This window comes from Notolepis coatsorum (assembly GCF_963971535.1).
Source record: "Notolepis coatsorum genome assembly, chromosome: 8".
Taxonomy (NCBI): Eukaryota; Metazoa; Chordata; class Actinopteri; order Aulopiformes; family Paralepididae; genus Notolepis; species Notolepis coatsorum.
Window position 1 is genome coordinate 66,246,480 of NC_140172.1, and position 15,391 is coordinate 66,261,870.

A 15,391-nucleotide genomic window follows, 5' to 3' on the forward strand; every position below is an offset into this window, starting at 1 on the left:
GTCAAAGCCTGGAATTCCTTGAAAACAGCAAATTTTTTAACAAGGTGCTTAAAAAGTAATTGAAATTCAAATCAACCATTCACATTGAAAGTTTTGTTCATCCATGATAACATTTTTCTGAATCAAGAAATTTTATTATTTTTATTTAAAGTGTAACTAATTGTCAGAAATAGGTTTTAAGTAGGGATGTCCGATATTATCGGCCTACCGATATTATCGGCTGTTATTACATGGCGTTTTCACATTCGCCGAAATGCTTGCTTGTGATTGGTCAATAGCCCCCCGACTGCGGTCATTATTTTTCAATAATGACCGCAGATTTTTCAATAATGACCGCAGAGCGCAGCTGTTCGCAATCAAGCCCACTGACACACTGTTTCAGTGCAATTAGACACTGCCGTGCCGGCGATGACAGGGGGCGGAGCGACGAGCGGACCCAGAACACAGCGGAGCCAGAACACAGAGGCTGCCCGCGATAATAATAATCACTTTATTTGGGCTGACAGAGCCACAGAACAACTGCGATTTGTCAAATGAATTAGGTATATTGTTAGTAAGTTAGCCATGTAATAAGCGGGATAATGTATAGCGCTGCACTGACAGCGGAGCCAGAGGCTGCCCGCGATAATAATAATCACTTTATTTGGGCTGACAGAGCCACAGAACAACTGCGATTTGTCAAATGAATTAGGTATATTGTTAGTAAGTTAGCCATGTAATAAGCGGGATAATGTATAGCCTACTCGGTCATTGTCGCAAAATAATTGACCTTCACTACGTTTAAAACACCTCGGCGCGGCGCCTCGGTATTTTAAACTCCGTGTCGGTCAATTATTTTGCGACAATGACCTCGTAGGCATACATTATCCCTTACATATTGGCATCGGAAAATATCGGTATCGGTTTTCAAAAATGATTATTATTATTATTTGTTTACATTTCTATAACCTTTATTTACCCAGGCAAGCAAGTAAGAACAAATTCTGATTTTATTTATTGTCAAAAGACTGCATAATGTTGTGTTAATTCCACAACAAGAGATATGTAATGTTAAATTACCTGAAATTATTCCATTTTTTTGTGGGGGGAAACCCTGCATATATCAAAATTAAGAGTTGGACAATATCGGTATATCGGTATCGGTAAAAAAGCCTATATCGAGCATCCCTAGTTTTAAGCCATAAATATTGGATCAGATTTTTTTTCTATAAAAAACAGCATTTAAAAGTGAATTGTATCCTTTTAAATGCCCTTTTAAAATGAAAAATAGTGCTTGGAAAAGTACTTGAAAGTCCTTGAATTTCATTTACAATGTCTGTGGGAACCCTGACTAACAAGGACTTAAAGAGATCATCTGTAAAGTCGTCAAAACAGCCACTTCTAGGCTAAAAAGCCCTGCTTGGTATTGCACTTTGTTAAATTCTTTTAGTTTTGGTCTGGTGTGGGGGGTTGGAGTTGAGTGGGGATAGGGGGAGGGGACTATCTGACACAGACTCTGGTGTGTTACTATGGTTTGGACCATTTATACCATCATCACTATTACTACTGTCTGATTGAATCCTGCCATCCACTACTGTTCACTACTACTATTGTTATCACTATAGTCATTATTACTTGCACTTTGTTCTATGTACCTATCCTACCTGTAACCCCCCCCCCCCCATGCTGCTATGACACTTGAATACCCCCAAGGGCATTAATAAAGGAACACATGACTTGATTTGACTTGGGGGTTGCTAATGCTGGCCACTCCTCAGACTCTGCCAAGAGAGGCCTGCGGAAATTCACAGTATAATAAGTTACTGAACTCCAACCCACATATTAGACCAAAACTAAAAATGCCAATACGTTGTAATACCAAGCAGGGCTCTTTTCCCTAGAGGTCACTGTTTGTTCCACCTTTAACACTTTGTTTCAACTTTGTTAGCAACCTTTGCAACAATCCAAACTACACCATGCAGAACCATCCCTACTGTACCTCCTGTATAGTGTATCTCTTGCCCAATGTTTACAGTGTGATCTCTACTGTTAGGGCTTTGCTGGAGAATGAAAAGAGGAAAAGAGAAGTTGCAGAAAAAGAAAAGGAGAAGATTGAAAAGGAAAAGGAGGAATTGATAGAACGGTTAAAGCAGATTGAGGAGCAGACAAAGAAAGCCCAACAAGGTCAGTGTCAATCACTGTTCTATAAAGACTGACTGGTATAGTGTCAATCACTGTTCTATAAAGACTGACTGGTATAGTGTCAATCACTGTTCTATAAAGACTGACTGGTAAAGTGTCAATCACTGTTCTATAAAGACTGACTGGTATAGTGTCAATCACTGTTCTATAAAGACTGACTAATAGTCTCAGTCGCTATTTTGTTGTATAAAGTTGTATATATTGTGGGAAACGGTTGTCTGTAAACGTCAATGGGTTAGCGAGGGAAACGGTTTTGTGCAATGAAACAGCACATAACCTCTCTGTGACCTCTGCTGCACAGACGTTCAGGACCAGATCAAATAGGAAATGTTTTGCAGCCTGTAAGTCACACCACATTGCTTTGTTGTTGAAGCCTTGATTTTAATGGTTCATGGAGCCCCTCCAAAAAACCTGATGCGCCTTATGTGGAGAAACAGGAGACGCTCAGCAACGGAAAAGATTCACTCACATCAGTAACAATTACGGAGACAGCTGCTCCCAGCTGCTGAACGCATCCTGTCTGAAAGCATCCTGTCTCTTATGTTATTTAACAGGCAGCTTGATCTGAATCTGATCTAGGCCTTATGGTATTTAACAGGCAGCTTGATCTGAATCTGATCTAGGCCTTATGGTATTTAACAGGCACCTTAATCTGAATCTGATCTAGGCCTTATGGTATTTAACAGGCACCTTAATCTGAATCTGATCTAGGCTTTATGTTATTTAACAGGCAGTTTAATCTGAATCTGATCTAAGATTTAGGTTATTTAACAGGCAGCTTAATCTGAATCTGATCTAGGCTTTATGGTATTTAACAGGCACCTTAATCTGAATCTGATCTGGGCTTTATGTTATTTAACAGGCAGCTTCATCTGAATCTGATCTAGGCCTTATGTTATTTAACAGGCAGCTTCATCTGAATCTGATCTAGGCTTTAGGTTATTTAACAGGCACCTTAATCTGAATCTGATCTAGGCCTTATGTTATTTAACAGGCAGTTTAATCTGAATCTGATCTAGGCCTTAGGTTATTTAACAGGCAGCTTGATCTGAATCTGATCTGGGCCTTATGTTATTTAACAGGCAGCTTAATCTGAAGTGAGGACCTAGTGGGTAATGCTGGGGATATACATGTAGACAAATTAGCAAACACATTTTGTATATGGAAAAGGAAAGATTCCAAAGGGTAAAATAAAACAATTTCCACGATCAAACAAAATAACTGAAATTGTCTCAAGATGATATTATTATTGGATCATCGCAGCAGCCCTAATGATGGCAGCTACTCTACTTACAAAACTATTATTGATATCAAAGCAAAACACAAGGATTTACGACTGAAGTTATAAGCCTACTAAAGGTATTTTCTTAATAAAAAAGACACATGAGCAATGAATGTCAGGTTCATTACCCTCCCCCTCAAAGACAAAGTGGACATAGCGTTTGGCACTGAAACCCTTTGCGTGTCACCATGCAGAGCTGGAGGAGCAGACTAAGAGGGCTCTAGAGTTGGAGCTGGAGAGGACGCGCGCAGACGAGGAGGCCGAGCGTCTGGAGAAAGACCTCAAGATGGCAGAGGACGCTAAGAACACCCTGTTGCAGCAGTCGGAGAACCAGATGAAGAACCAAGAGCACCTGGTTAGTTATCCTACAGTATCAACATACACTAGAACCAAGAGCACCTGGTCAGTTATCCTATAGTATCATCAACATACACTAGAACCAAGAGCACCTGGTCAGTTATCATACAGTATCATCAACATACACTAGAAAGATATCTTGGACATTAGATTTAAAGAGAGGACTCTGCATTACATCACATCCATTTTCAGAATAACAATTGGAGAACACATATTCTTTTTACAGATTTTGATGATTAACCTCTTAACTCATTCAGCGCCGGCCATTTTCCTCATCCTGTTCTAGCTAGGCCACGCTTTAAAAGAGTGCGTCACATTGTTTGTAGAGCTATATCTATATTATTTTGTTTTATCCACTTTTTCTCCCATTTTTCTATATATTTTCTCCCATCCCAATTTCGTATCATCCAATTCAACCCTCCCCTGTCACGGACGCTGTTTCTTGCCTCCCACAAGCCGGCTGCAATGTGGACTAAGTCATACATAGCACAAGTCCCCTCCGGTACTTGAGGTAACAGCAGTTGCATCTTTTCACCTGCGCAGCTCGATCTCTCAGTGGCGAGGAGTAACGCGTGGGAGGCTCACGCTGCCCCCGACACTTCCTGATTCTACTGCGCAGGCGCACCAACCGACCTGTAGGAGTCGCTGTCGACAACGCCCGATCCCCACCCATCAGTTTCCCACCCCCTAATACGGCCAATGTGTATTAGTACGGATGACCAGCTAAACTGAAAGCAAATGTGGAGCGCTGGGCTCGAACTGACGAGCCCAGCGTCTCCAGCATTTCGTGGCGAGTGCCTTGCCCACTACGCCACATAGCCGCCCTAGCTATATCTATATTCTATATTATAGCTATGGATACAATACTATGGTCATTTGACAGTAACTATCTTCTGTCCAGTGCAAAAAAGAATAAATTTTTTCATGAATACGTTTGTGTCCCGTATCCCCTGGTGAATATAAGTATATTTTCGGAGTGATCCGGGCTAATTCCTGGAGAGCTGAGTTATAGGGCTCTACGTGAATTCTACTAAAAGCATTGGCGTTTCATCCCTGGACACGCTACTATTTCCAAATCAAATGTATATAATAGGTATTATGTTTCATCTTGAATGCATGAATGGGGGGGGGGGGGTCGTTTCCGATGCTTTGATTGCCAGTAACGGCATTCGTTGTGAACCCCACACACACTGATCAGCTGGATCGATATGAAAACATTGTACGATCAAGCTGGAATTGACGTCAGATAGTCCTTACCTTTGATCGGGCATATTCCAAAAAGAATATTCCAATTGTCTGCTCGCGATTTCCAGTATTGGTCCCATTTGGTCCCAGACATAATTTGGCACAATTTATGGATTGAGTGTGCTAGATGCATTTAGAAGTGGTCGGATTAAGCGATCTACTTGGCTCCGTCTAAATTCAGCGCCCGGAGGGGTTTAAACTAGGGCTGTCAGTTTATCGCGTTAATTAGATTAATTAATTACACAGCAAATTATCGCGTTATGAAAATTAATTACACTTTTTGTTTTTGTTTTTTTATATAGATTCTTTTTTAAATTATTAGTCATTCCATAATAACGTAGAATACACATTTACAGACTTAAAATGGTCCATTTGCATGTTCTTGGTATCTGATTCTAGGGATCTTAGGGAATGTATTCCCAGTGTCAGAAATACGGTGTGTTACTAGGCTTGAGTAAATTGTAATGAACCAAATGAGAATATCAATAATTCTTTTTAATCTTATAACACCATGCTAAAATTGATCAGACCTGAAAAATCTAAGCGAATTAATAAATGGAAGATGATTAAACAGAAGGTTTTGTAGATACAGTACTGAATTCTGCCATCCGGACACATGCAATTTGAAATATAATTAATGAATATAGAATATCATGTATAAAATTGTTATGCGATTAAAATGCGATTAATTATATTAATTAATTACAAATCCTGTAATTAATTAGATACTTTTTTTTAATCGCCTGACAGCACTAGTTTAAACGTAACACACAGTCTGAAACAGGGTTTACTGCACTCTCGATACTGCCACCTAGTAGGATCTGGCCGGTACTGCACCCTCGGGGTCCTAGTATGCCTTTTAACGGCAACATACAGGTCCGTGACATTGAATAGAATATTAAAATCGACCAAATAACGTATACATGGATGGCGTTCAACGGTTGTCGAGCAAACGCGTATATAAACGTTGTTGGCGCAGATTGAGTTAACAGGCGCCCCCAAAAGTGGCCATTTTAGTTTTAGTTTTTGAGGACTGCATACTTTATTTGAAAACCAAAATACTATACCTAATACTTATAGCACATGCATGAGCCTGGTCTCTTTTGAAAGATACCATTCTGAAGTGTCTGATACAATAAAGAGAATTCACTTTTAGTGCTAATGAAATAGAGTAACCTAGGTCTGAACTTGAGTTGTAGAAAAACTTGTTACTCACGTTTTTCTGTAGTAGTTGCAATATCCAGAAGTAGTGTGCTTAAAAGAAAGTTATATGATGAGCTGGTATGAGCTGGTCCATAGCCTGAAGTCTTATATAGTAAATGTCCAAATTTCATAAAAATCCGTTCAGAAATGAGTTATTAGGAGCAATTTTGGTAAACTGGGAGAAGAAAAAAAGCTCTGCAGGTTTCAGTTTTCTCATTGACTCCAATGCATTCAGCGTTTCTTTCTCTTCCTGTTTTCGCTCGTGATATTTCACCTAGATCCCTGACTCGCTCATCCCCACGTGGGGTATCATTGGAAAGCCACACCCATTGGTTACAACCCTGTCCAATAGTTTTCGAGATCGGCAAATGATTGACGGAGCTAGAGCATTGGAAGTCGGGGGTGGTATTAAAAGAAAAAAAGTCTGCCGTGTACTTTGGCGCATGCCTCAGCATGTAACTCGATAACCGCTTAACGGATTTTGTCGCCTGAAAGGGCAATCGACAGGCAACAAATAGGTCTTTAATTCTATATATATATTGTATTATATTGTATTAAAAATAATGCACACCCGCGCCGCTAGAGTGTTGCGTTGCGATATATATGCAAAAAACAACAACAGCAAAAGTGTGTGTTATTCGTCTAGTCTCTCAAAATTTAATTAAAACGTTGTTCCCTCAGGCCACAGAGTTGGCTGACCTGACCTCCAAGATCTCCCTGCTGGAGGACGCCAAGAAGAAGAAGGAAGACGAGGCTGCAGAGTGGCAGGAGAAGGTGAGGACTTCTACTGGGACTCATGGTGCCATGTAAACACACACAGCCCCATCTCGCTTAAAATATGTAAATAAAGTAATATTCAACCACAGGAAAAAAGGTACATATTGTATGTTACGTTACGTTTGATTCGTTCGATTCAAATGTATTGTCATTATACAGCACAAGTACAGTACAACGAAAAGAAGTTTGGCATCCAACCAGATTGCAAATGTAACAGTCAAGTGCATTAGTAATATACAATGTACAGGTCATTAAACTGGATATAAAACATATCATTTAGTACTACTGAGTAATACTGCTAATCAGATATATGTACAGAGTTGAAGTATTAATATGTAAAGTGATGCAGGTACAGTATAGAGACACTACGGTAGTAAGTCATACTAGCCAGCAGTGTAACTAGTAAGAGTAGGTAGGGATATGTACAGATATAGATATTGTAGCGACTATCCTGATGTCCTGGTAGGCGCTCGGTTGGGTGCGGGAAATCCTCGTCTCTGGCACGCAATTAGAAAAAAACGTAATGTCCAGTCGGTGTCACCTGCCGTTGGGTGAAGTTCCCATTTAATTGAAGTATTTAACATAATACATGGTTGATGAGCCAAACAATAGTTTCTGATTAATTAATGCTGTTAATAATAGTGAAAACCGGGGCGCCCAAGTGGCGAACCACGTAATGCGTGGCAAAGAACCCGGCGTTCTTTGCCGAATGTCTCCCATTTCATCTCCCTCTCTCTCTACCGGACTGCCCGGTAGTAAAAACGCAATAGAAATCTACAAAAAACATATTTAAAAAAATATATAATAATAATAGTGAAAACGAGCGAGGGTACATGCGTGCGGTAAAAAACGTGAGACCTCTCCATCACCCATACCTTGATACCTTGATTGCAATAGCCTACACCTGTGCCTTTATTCACAACCCATGCGCTCTGCGCTGCCACCCAGTGATGAACTTAACACCTACAGACTTAACACAAAAACAATCAAATAGCTCCTACAGATATTGTATCTACAGGTATGTAAAAAGGATTATATGCAGGTATGTACAGACAGATGTGGATATATATATACAGTATATATATACACTGTAAGAATAAATATATATATACGGTATATATAGCATCATTGTACATGCTATCATACAGAGTTATATGGGTTATTTGCAGGTGTATAAGTAGCTATATAGGTATATTCAGACAAATATGCTGTAAATATATAAATGTATATATATGGTATATACAGCACTATTGTACATGCTATCATACAGCGTTATATGGGTAGACTATAGTATGAGAGGTAGGTAATTATGATTATTATGATTACTATGATTACAGTGTAGGGCAGTTATAGCCATAAGTAGTATATGTACTTATTCTATTGAAAATGCTTTTATATGCAGCTGTTTGTTAGTAAAATGTCACTTTTGGTTGACGGTGCTGATGAAACAACTGTATTCTGTATTCCTGGGGCTTCATCTGTGTGTGTGTGTGTGTGTGTGTGTGTGTGTGTGTGTGTGTGTGTGTGTGTGTGTGTGTGTGTGTGTGTGTGTGTGTGTGTGTGTGTGTGTGTGTGTGTGTGTGTGTGTGTGTGTGTGTGTGTGTGTGTGTGTGTGTGTGTGTGTGTGTGTGTGTGTGTGTGTGTGTGTGTGTGTGTCTGTGTGTGTCTGTGTGTGTGTGTGTGTTGGAAAGTTAGCCTAAGGTCTATTTTGGTAAACACCATGATCAGTCAACCTGTCTCTCTTGACTATGGACAGAGTGACTCATGTAGGTTTTGCTGGTTGTGGTTGTCTTAGTTATGCTAGGGGGGGGGGGGGGGGTATCCTGGGAGGATCTTTCTTGCCCCCATTGTGATTTTCCCTATTTGGACTTTTGAAAGAATGAAGCCATAAATGGTTGGTCCCAAAGGTCCTCATTGTGATGTTTAAAAAAGAATATTATGAAATAAAAGCTTCAGTTGACATTCTTATCCAGAGGAACTTACAGTCACTGCAAACAGTATATAAAACCATCACACCATCCCAGTTAACCAGGCAATACAGAAGTACTAGACAATAAAATGGCAAAGGATACCGAGTTTAAAGGGGAATTAGATGAGATTAGATGAATCTAAATCTGGGAGGTGGGAGAATACATTCAAACTTAGGCATGTGAGCAGGGGAAGGAATTGTCTTTTGAATGTTTTCACTGACAAACTTGAGTCACAGTATTAAGCAGAAAAATACCCTGCATTTGCCTCTAGGTGGCAGTGTGGGCCAGGAGTCCAGTTGAACCAGGGTTCCTGGTCTTGTTCCTCTCTGCTAGATGCTAGATTCGGAAGAACATTTTCACATTTATTTATATTATAAAATTATGACTTGCAGCTTGGCCAGAACCTGTCCACCTCCAATGAAAAACGACATCTCCTCAAGTTGTTTTTCCCTAAACCATGTCTCCTCAGGTCGCCATCGTGCAGGAGGACCTGGAGAAAACCAAAGACGAGCTGAAGAGCAAAATGATGGTGGTCCACATACAAGAGCCTGTGCAGGAGGAAAACGCACACGACGAGAACGACGAGAGCAGTGCCGAGGCCAGCGCAGAGTTCAGTGACGCCTCCATCTACCAGGACCGCAGCGAGGAGGACCGTATGACCGAGGCCGAGAAGAACGTCAGAGTCCAGAAGAGTCTGCTGGTGAGTTCACCAACCACACCTATTAGATCACCAACCACACCTATTAGATCACCAACCACACCTATTAGATCACCAACCACACCTATTAGATCACCAACCACACCCATTAGATCACCAACCACACCTATTAGATCACCAACCACACCTATTAGATCACCAACCACACCTATTAGATCACCAACTACACCTATTAATTAGATCACCAACCACTCCTATTAGATCACCAACCACACCTATTAGATCACCAACCACTCCTATTAGATCACCAACTACTCCTATTAGATCACCAACCACACCTATTAGATCACCAACCACTCTGAGGTCAGTGTATGGACAGTGAGGAATTTACTATATTATTTGGGGTAATACTTCTGTACAAGCTAAACTTAATTTGTGCATGCGGGTCGCGTGAATATTTTAGGCAACCAACTTGTGTTCAGCGTTTCTCTGATTGGCCACTATGCCCATGTGACCGCGGCAGCGCGAGAGAGCGGCAGTGCGGAAATAGGCTGCATTCTATTGCCATTCTCTGCGACAAACTCTAACCTTAACCAACTCCGAAACAGCGCCTAAACTTAACCCTTCTAACCTTAACCAACTCCGAAACAATGCCTAAACTTAACCCTAACCTTAACCAACTCCGAAACAATGCCTAAACTTAACCGGTGAAAGAATGCATGTTAAAAAAAAAAAAAAAAAAAAAAAAATGAAGGGATTCGAACTTGTTACCAACGCACCACAGGATCCAGAGCAAGGCGGCGAACCAGTTGAGCTAGCCGTCGATGTTAAAAGAGGGGGAATTACTGCTACATAATGCTGCCGCGGGGGCGTGGTTAGACGCAAGTTGGTTACCTTAAATAACGCATGCGGGTCAGTTCAGGAGCATGACCAGTTCACACTGGAATCTAATATTGGCCACATAAAAAAAAAAGAATGTGAACAGCCAAACAAAAATATTTGATCTGAGCAATACATGAGAATTGAGCACTAAGGCTTGCAGTGTGAACGTAGCCTTTGTATGGAGTCTGAGAATTTGGCATTGATGCTTTGTTCCCTCTACCACCAGGCTCTGAGCTCAGAGCTGGCCGACGCTCGGGACGAGACCATGAAGACAGCCAACGATCTCATCCACCAAGAAAACGTGCGAGTAGGACGGGACAAGTACAAGACCCTTAGACAGATCCGCTCAGGCAACACCAAACAGCGAATAGATGAGTTTGAATGTATGTAACGTGTCCACATTCCACACGGCAGGGCTCTCTTCACCACCCGAGACCACAGCCCTGCCTCAACACATGCTAGCGTGCCTTATGCCCACAGAAGACAGATACACGTTATCCAAAGGCCACAAAAAGTTCAGCACGTAATGTGTAATGACGACTTGAATATTCCATAAAAACGTAATCATCTGTAACAATGAATTGGAGGTGATTCACCAGGTTCAAAAGGGAGCTAACTTTCTTCGTAAGGGTTCATAGCACGTCGGCACATTCTTAACAGGCTCACAACCATATTTCACGATACATTCATGTGTTGAACAATCAGCATTTGCCGTGTGATTACACATTGATGTCACATTTATTTTAACATAGCAGATGAAAAATAATAGTAATAATAATAATAAAATATGGACCAATGCAATTTAAATTAAAATGCATCTGTAGCAGCATTTTGACTATTTATTCAACCTTGATGTCCTTATGCAACAAGGTCACACAGTTCTGCTGCCGTAATATTGTCATCAGCTCCATACTGATTCTGGAGAGTCTGAGTGAAGCCTGTAACTTTGTAGGATAGACAGTAGTTTGCCTGCGTTGCCCAGCAGATCGAGTGGTATTTTCAGCAGCATGGAGATGCACCACGCCTTCCCTCTCCTCAGCACCATGTCATATAGTATTGAGACAGTTGTCACAGCAGAGTGCGACTTCTGCTCCTTTGACAAAATATGAGAAAGCAATATGTATGTATAGTTTCATCTCTTATGCTGTAAGCCTCTGTAAACTATCTCAGTCGGGGCATTCAATGCTCATATTCTCAGCCCTGCCCACACACACACGCACACACACACACAAAGCTGCAAAATAGGTTTGTGAAGATCATGATTAATAGGCAGTAGAGTGCTGTGTGATTGTGGTGTGACTGGATCAGTCGAGAGACGGCGTTACATGCATCACCGAGCCTCCTGGCGGCTGAACAAGGCACAGAATTCCATACAATTAATTTGGGTGTGGCGCTATTCTGTGTATGTAAGACATATTAACCGTTTCTGGAAAGTCATATGCAAAGACTTTGATTTTATTTGATGTTGCTTATTTATTTTATTTCAATAATTTCACTGGGCTGTATTTAATACCTTCTGGGAATATGTGACATCATAATGACATTACACGTTCCAGTTTTTTAACTCAATTATTAACACACTGGATTTGTAAGAGATGGTTTGTAGTTTTGGAACATGTACGATGGCTTTAGTTTTTGGGTGGAGTGTTCCTTTAACCTCCGACGGCTGCCGCTAGTTGTTCCCAGTGGAGCCGCCCACTGGCCAACAGTAGAAGACACAGGTTATTCTAGACAGCTGTGTGTCACTGTTACTAATGTGAAACAGGGTGTGGCTGAGAAAGAGCATGTGTCCATGTGCCCTTCCTTGAGTTAAAAATAAAAAGAGGTTTGAGTTGAAAACAAAAGTGTTTTGGGCAACGCAATTCATTTAAAAATCTATTTAAACATATCACATTTCTGCTCTAATCACATAGTGTATGTGCTATACACTTTACAATGTATTGTATTCATTGTATTTATGAATGTGTCATGAACCATCTCATGAGCCTGTCTAAAGTGCAACATATCATTGGCACAACGGTTTAAAGCAAAAGTCCACAACAAATTCACATTATTTTAATGGGGAGGATCTTGGACAAGTTCAATCTAGATTTGTGGCCTTCAAGTGAAACAGGCGAGCTGAGGCTCCTATCTGTGACGCCAATGAGTGACCTTTCTGGAGCTGCTACGAGAGCGAGGACGTTAGGACAGCACTGTGCTCAGGGTCATTCGGGGATTAAGGAGTGCATTTAGTTATTTAAAACCGTTGGTAAGACTATAAAATAAAGTTTCAGCTCTTAGTCCACACAGTCAACAACCCCCTGCTGTATACTTGTTTATCTGAAATCTAGATATTGGAGAGAAATACTCCACAAATATTGATTGAACTGACTAAGATCACAGAAATAATAGAATAATGTCAATTGTCGGTTTGAGTTTCTCTTGATGTTTAATTTGGTAATCGTTTTTGAATTTGGATTATAGGTGAAAAATGTTTCAAGCTTTTGAATTTGGATTATAAGTGAAAAACATTTATTTAAAAAAAATATATATATATATACATCATCAAATTCAGATTGTTTTACATTGGTACAACCCATACAGTGTAGATGAGCCCAACACAGAACAGTGGATTAAACTGTATGGGTGGTCATGTTTTAGGTGTAGATGCTTCAGCTTTTTTGAAGGTGAACAAAGCGTACTGTAAACATTTTAGCAAATACCAACTGATTATACTGTGTCTGAAAGGTTTCATTCCAAAACGCTAAAAAAAAATAAAAAAAAATTTAAATAATTTTTTTTAAGTGAATATCCAATAATGTTAGTATTTTTAAGGCAAATGTCTTGAGAGATGTTGTAGCCAATGACGCAAGTATTATTTCATTATGAGTTTTACTTTAATGCCAGGAATATTTCAGTAAGGGTGTGGTTTTTATTTTATTTTTCTTCTTCCAAATGGTTGAATGTCTCATTCTGGAACACAACTCTTTTAAGTTGTGTTCTGATTTTTAAGTGTTGAAGGATGTTTTTTCTTTTCAGGGGAGAGCATTATTTTTGGAAGAATCTTGACAGTATTACTTTTCATACAAAATCTAATTATACAAATATGCTGGAAAACCAAGAGGCATACAAAATGACTAAATATAGACTTAACTGTATCTGCTATGACTTATAGATGTGCACAATTGTAGCTATACTTTGATTAGGAGTAATTCTTTTTTTTAAATTATACCAGTATTTGACTAGACCTTTTATTATACGATATCCAAAGCTCTGTTGTAATTTGGACTTTTAGATTTTTCGAAGTTGTAATGTTTAAAAGACAAATATCATATTAGATTGCAGGCTAAGCATTCATTGTGGTTGGACCACCGTGGAATTAAGATTTTGAGCTTCATGCTGTTATCCTTGATACGTTTAGTTTTAAAAAGAAATTATACACATTTTGCTAATCTGTATTTGAATATGTTTCGGGCTGGAGTGTCCTCTTGTATATTTCTTTAAAAAAATGATTATGAAATAAATTAAATTAGTCACCGAACTCTTTATCAAGTAAATTATATCTAATTGATGATGATAAACTATTGTAAATCATTGGAGTGTCAGGCAGTGCCTTGTCTGGTTGTTCAGCAGCCTGCTTTAAAAGCCTTCATTTGAACTGTCAATAAAAGAATCAACTGCATTTTGTTTCAATATGTTCTGTTTTGTTCTCTATATTATTGCATTTCCAGTACAACATATTTGAGATACTATCACTGCAGTCCTTGCTAAATCACTGTTCCCTAGCACAATAAGTATTGTATACCTCTGATATTACTCTGGTGTGAGTCACTTGTACTGTGGTGTTTCTTTACAGTACCATGATATTTCAGTCTCAACTAGGGGGTGGTCTGGAGGGGGGCTGTGGGGTGGTCTGGAGGGGGGCTGTGGAGTGGTCTGGAGGGAGACTGTGGGGTGGTCTGGAGGGGGGCTGTGGGGTGGTCTCTGGAGGGGGGCTGTGGCCCCCGTTGGGGAGACAACGATTTTGATGTAATTTCCTGCAACTTAAAGCATAATTTCAATAAAATAGCAAACACAAGGGTATGTTCCAAGTAAGTTATTTATTTAAGTACAGTGTATATCATGTGCAGGAGTGTGTTATAGGAATTAGATCATGCCTAGAGGTGGTTGTTAGGCCCGACGCGCAGCGGAGGGTCATTAGACCCCCCTAGGCATGATCTAATTCCTATAACACACGACTACAAGTGGTGTAATGTCTTTTATACAATGGCCGAATTGCTATAGAATAAACACAGTAATTGAAGCATAATGGAGATTTATTCACAAAACCATCCACAGAGAAAGTAGATCCAATAGTATATCCACTACTAGTAGACACCAGAGGGAGCTCCATAAACCATGTTAAACCCAGATAGACAGTACTGCTACATCTATACATTTATGACATACCAGCTTTACAAATACAGTACTGTTTTTGTAGGGTGATTATGGTTTATTTACATTGAGGTTTTGGGGTCACGTGGAGTGTGTTATACGAAATACCCCCCCCCTCCACCCCACCTACCCAGGGCCGGATTAACGACCGGCCCGTGGGCCTCTAGTCACTAGAGGCCCCAATTTCTTTTTTTACTTTAATTTAAAAAAAAATTGAAGGCCCCTCGTCACTAGAGGCCTTTTGGAGGCCCCTCGTCACAAGAGGCCCCAAATTAGTATTATTATTTTTTTTACTTTTATTTAAATTCTTTTTGGAGGAACCTTGTCACTCGAGGCCTTTTGGAGGCCCCTCATCACTAGAGGCCTTTTGGAGGCCCCTCGTCACTAGAGGCCCCAAATTATTTGTTAATCTTTTTTAACTTT

The 15,391-nt window shown here is 40.1% G+C and overlaps 1 protein-coding gene across 1 annotated transcript in view; it reads left to right on the top strand.

Annotated features, from left to right (window-relative positions):
- The window catches only part of LOC311233820 (moesin-like), a 79,456-nt gene extending 65,240 nt beyond the window's left edge, over positions 1-14,216 (top strand). Inside the window, exons 9-13 of the mRNA XM_084320850.1 lie at positions 2,033-2,163; positions 3,658-3,818; positions 6,950-7,042; positions 9,485-9,715; positions 10,782-14,216. Coding sequence (XP_084176976.1) covers positions 2,033-2,163; positions 3,658-3,818; positions 6,950-7,042; positions 9,485-9,715; positions 10,782-10,946 — 781 coding nt within the window. The 3' untranslated portion in view covers positions 10,947-14,216. The remainder of the gene's footprint in view (positions 1-2,032; positions 2,164-3,657; positions 3,819-6,949; positions 7,043-9,484; positions 9,716-10,781) is intronic.
- The last annotated feature ends 1,175 nt before the right edge of the window (positions 14,217-15,391 follow it).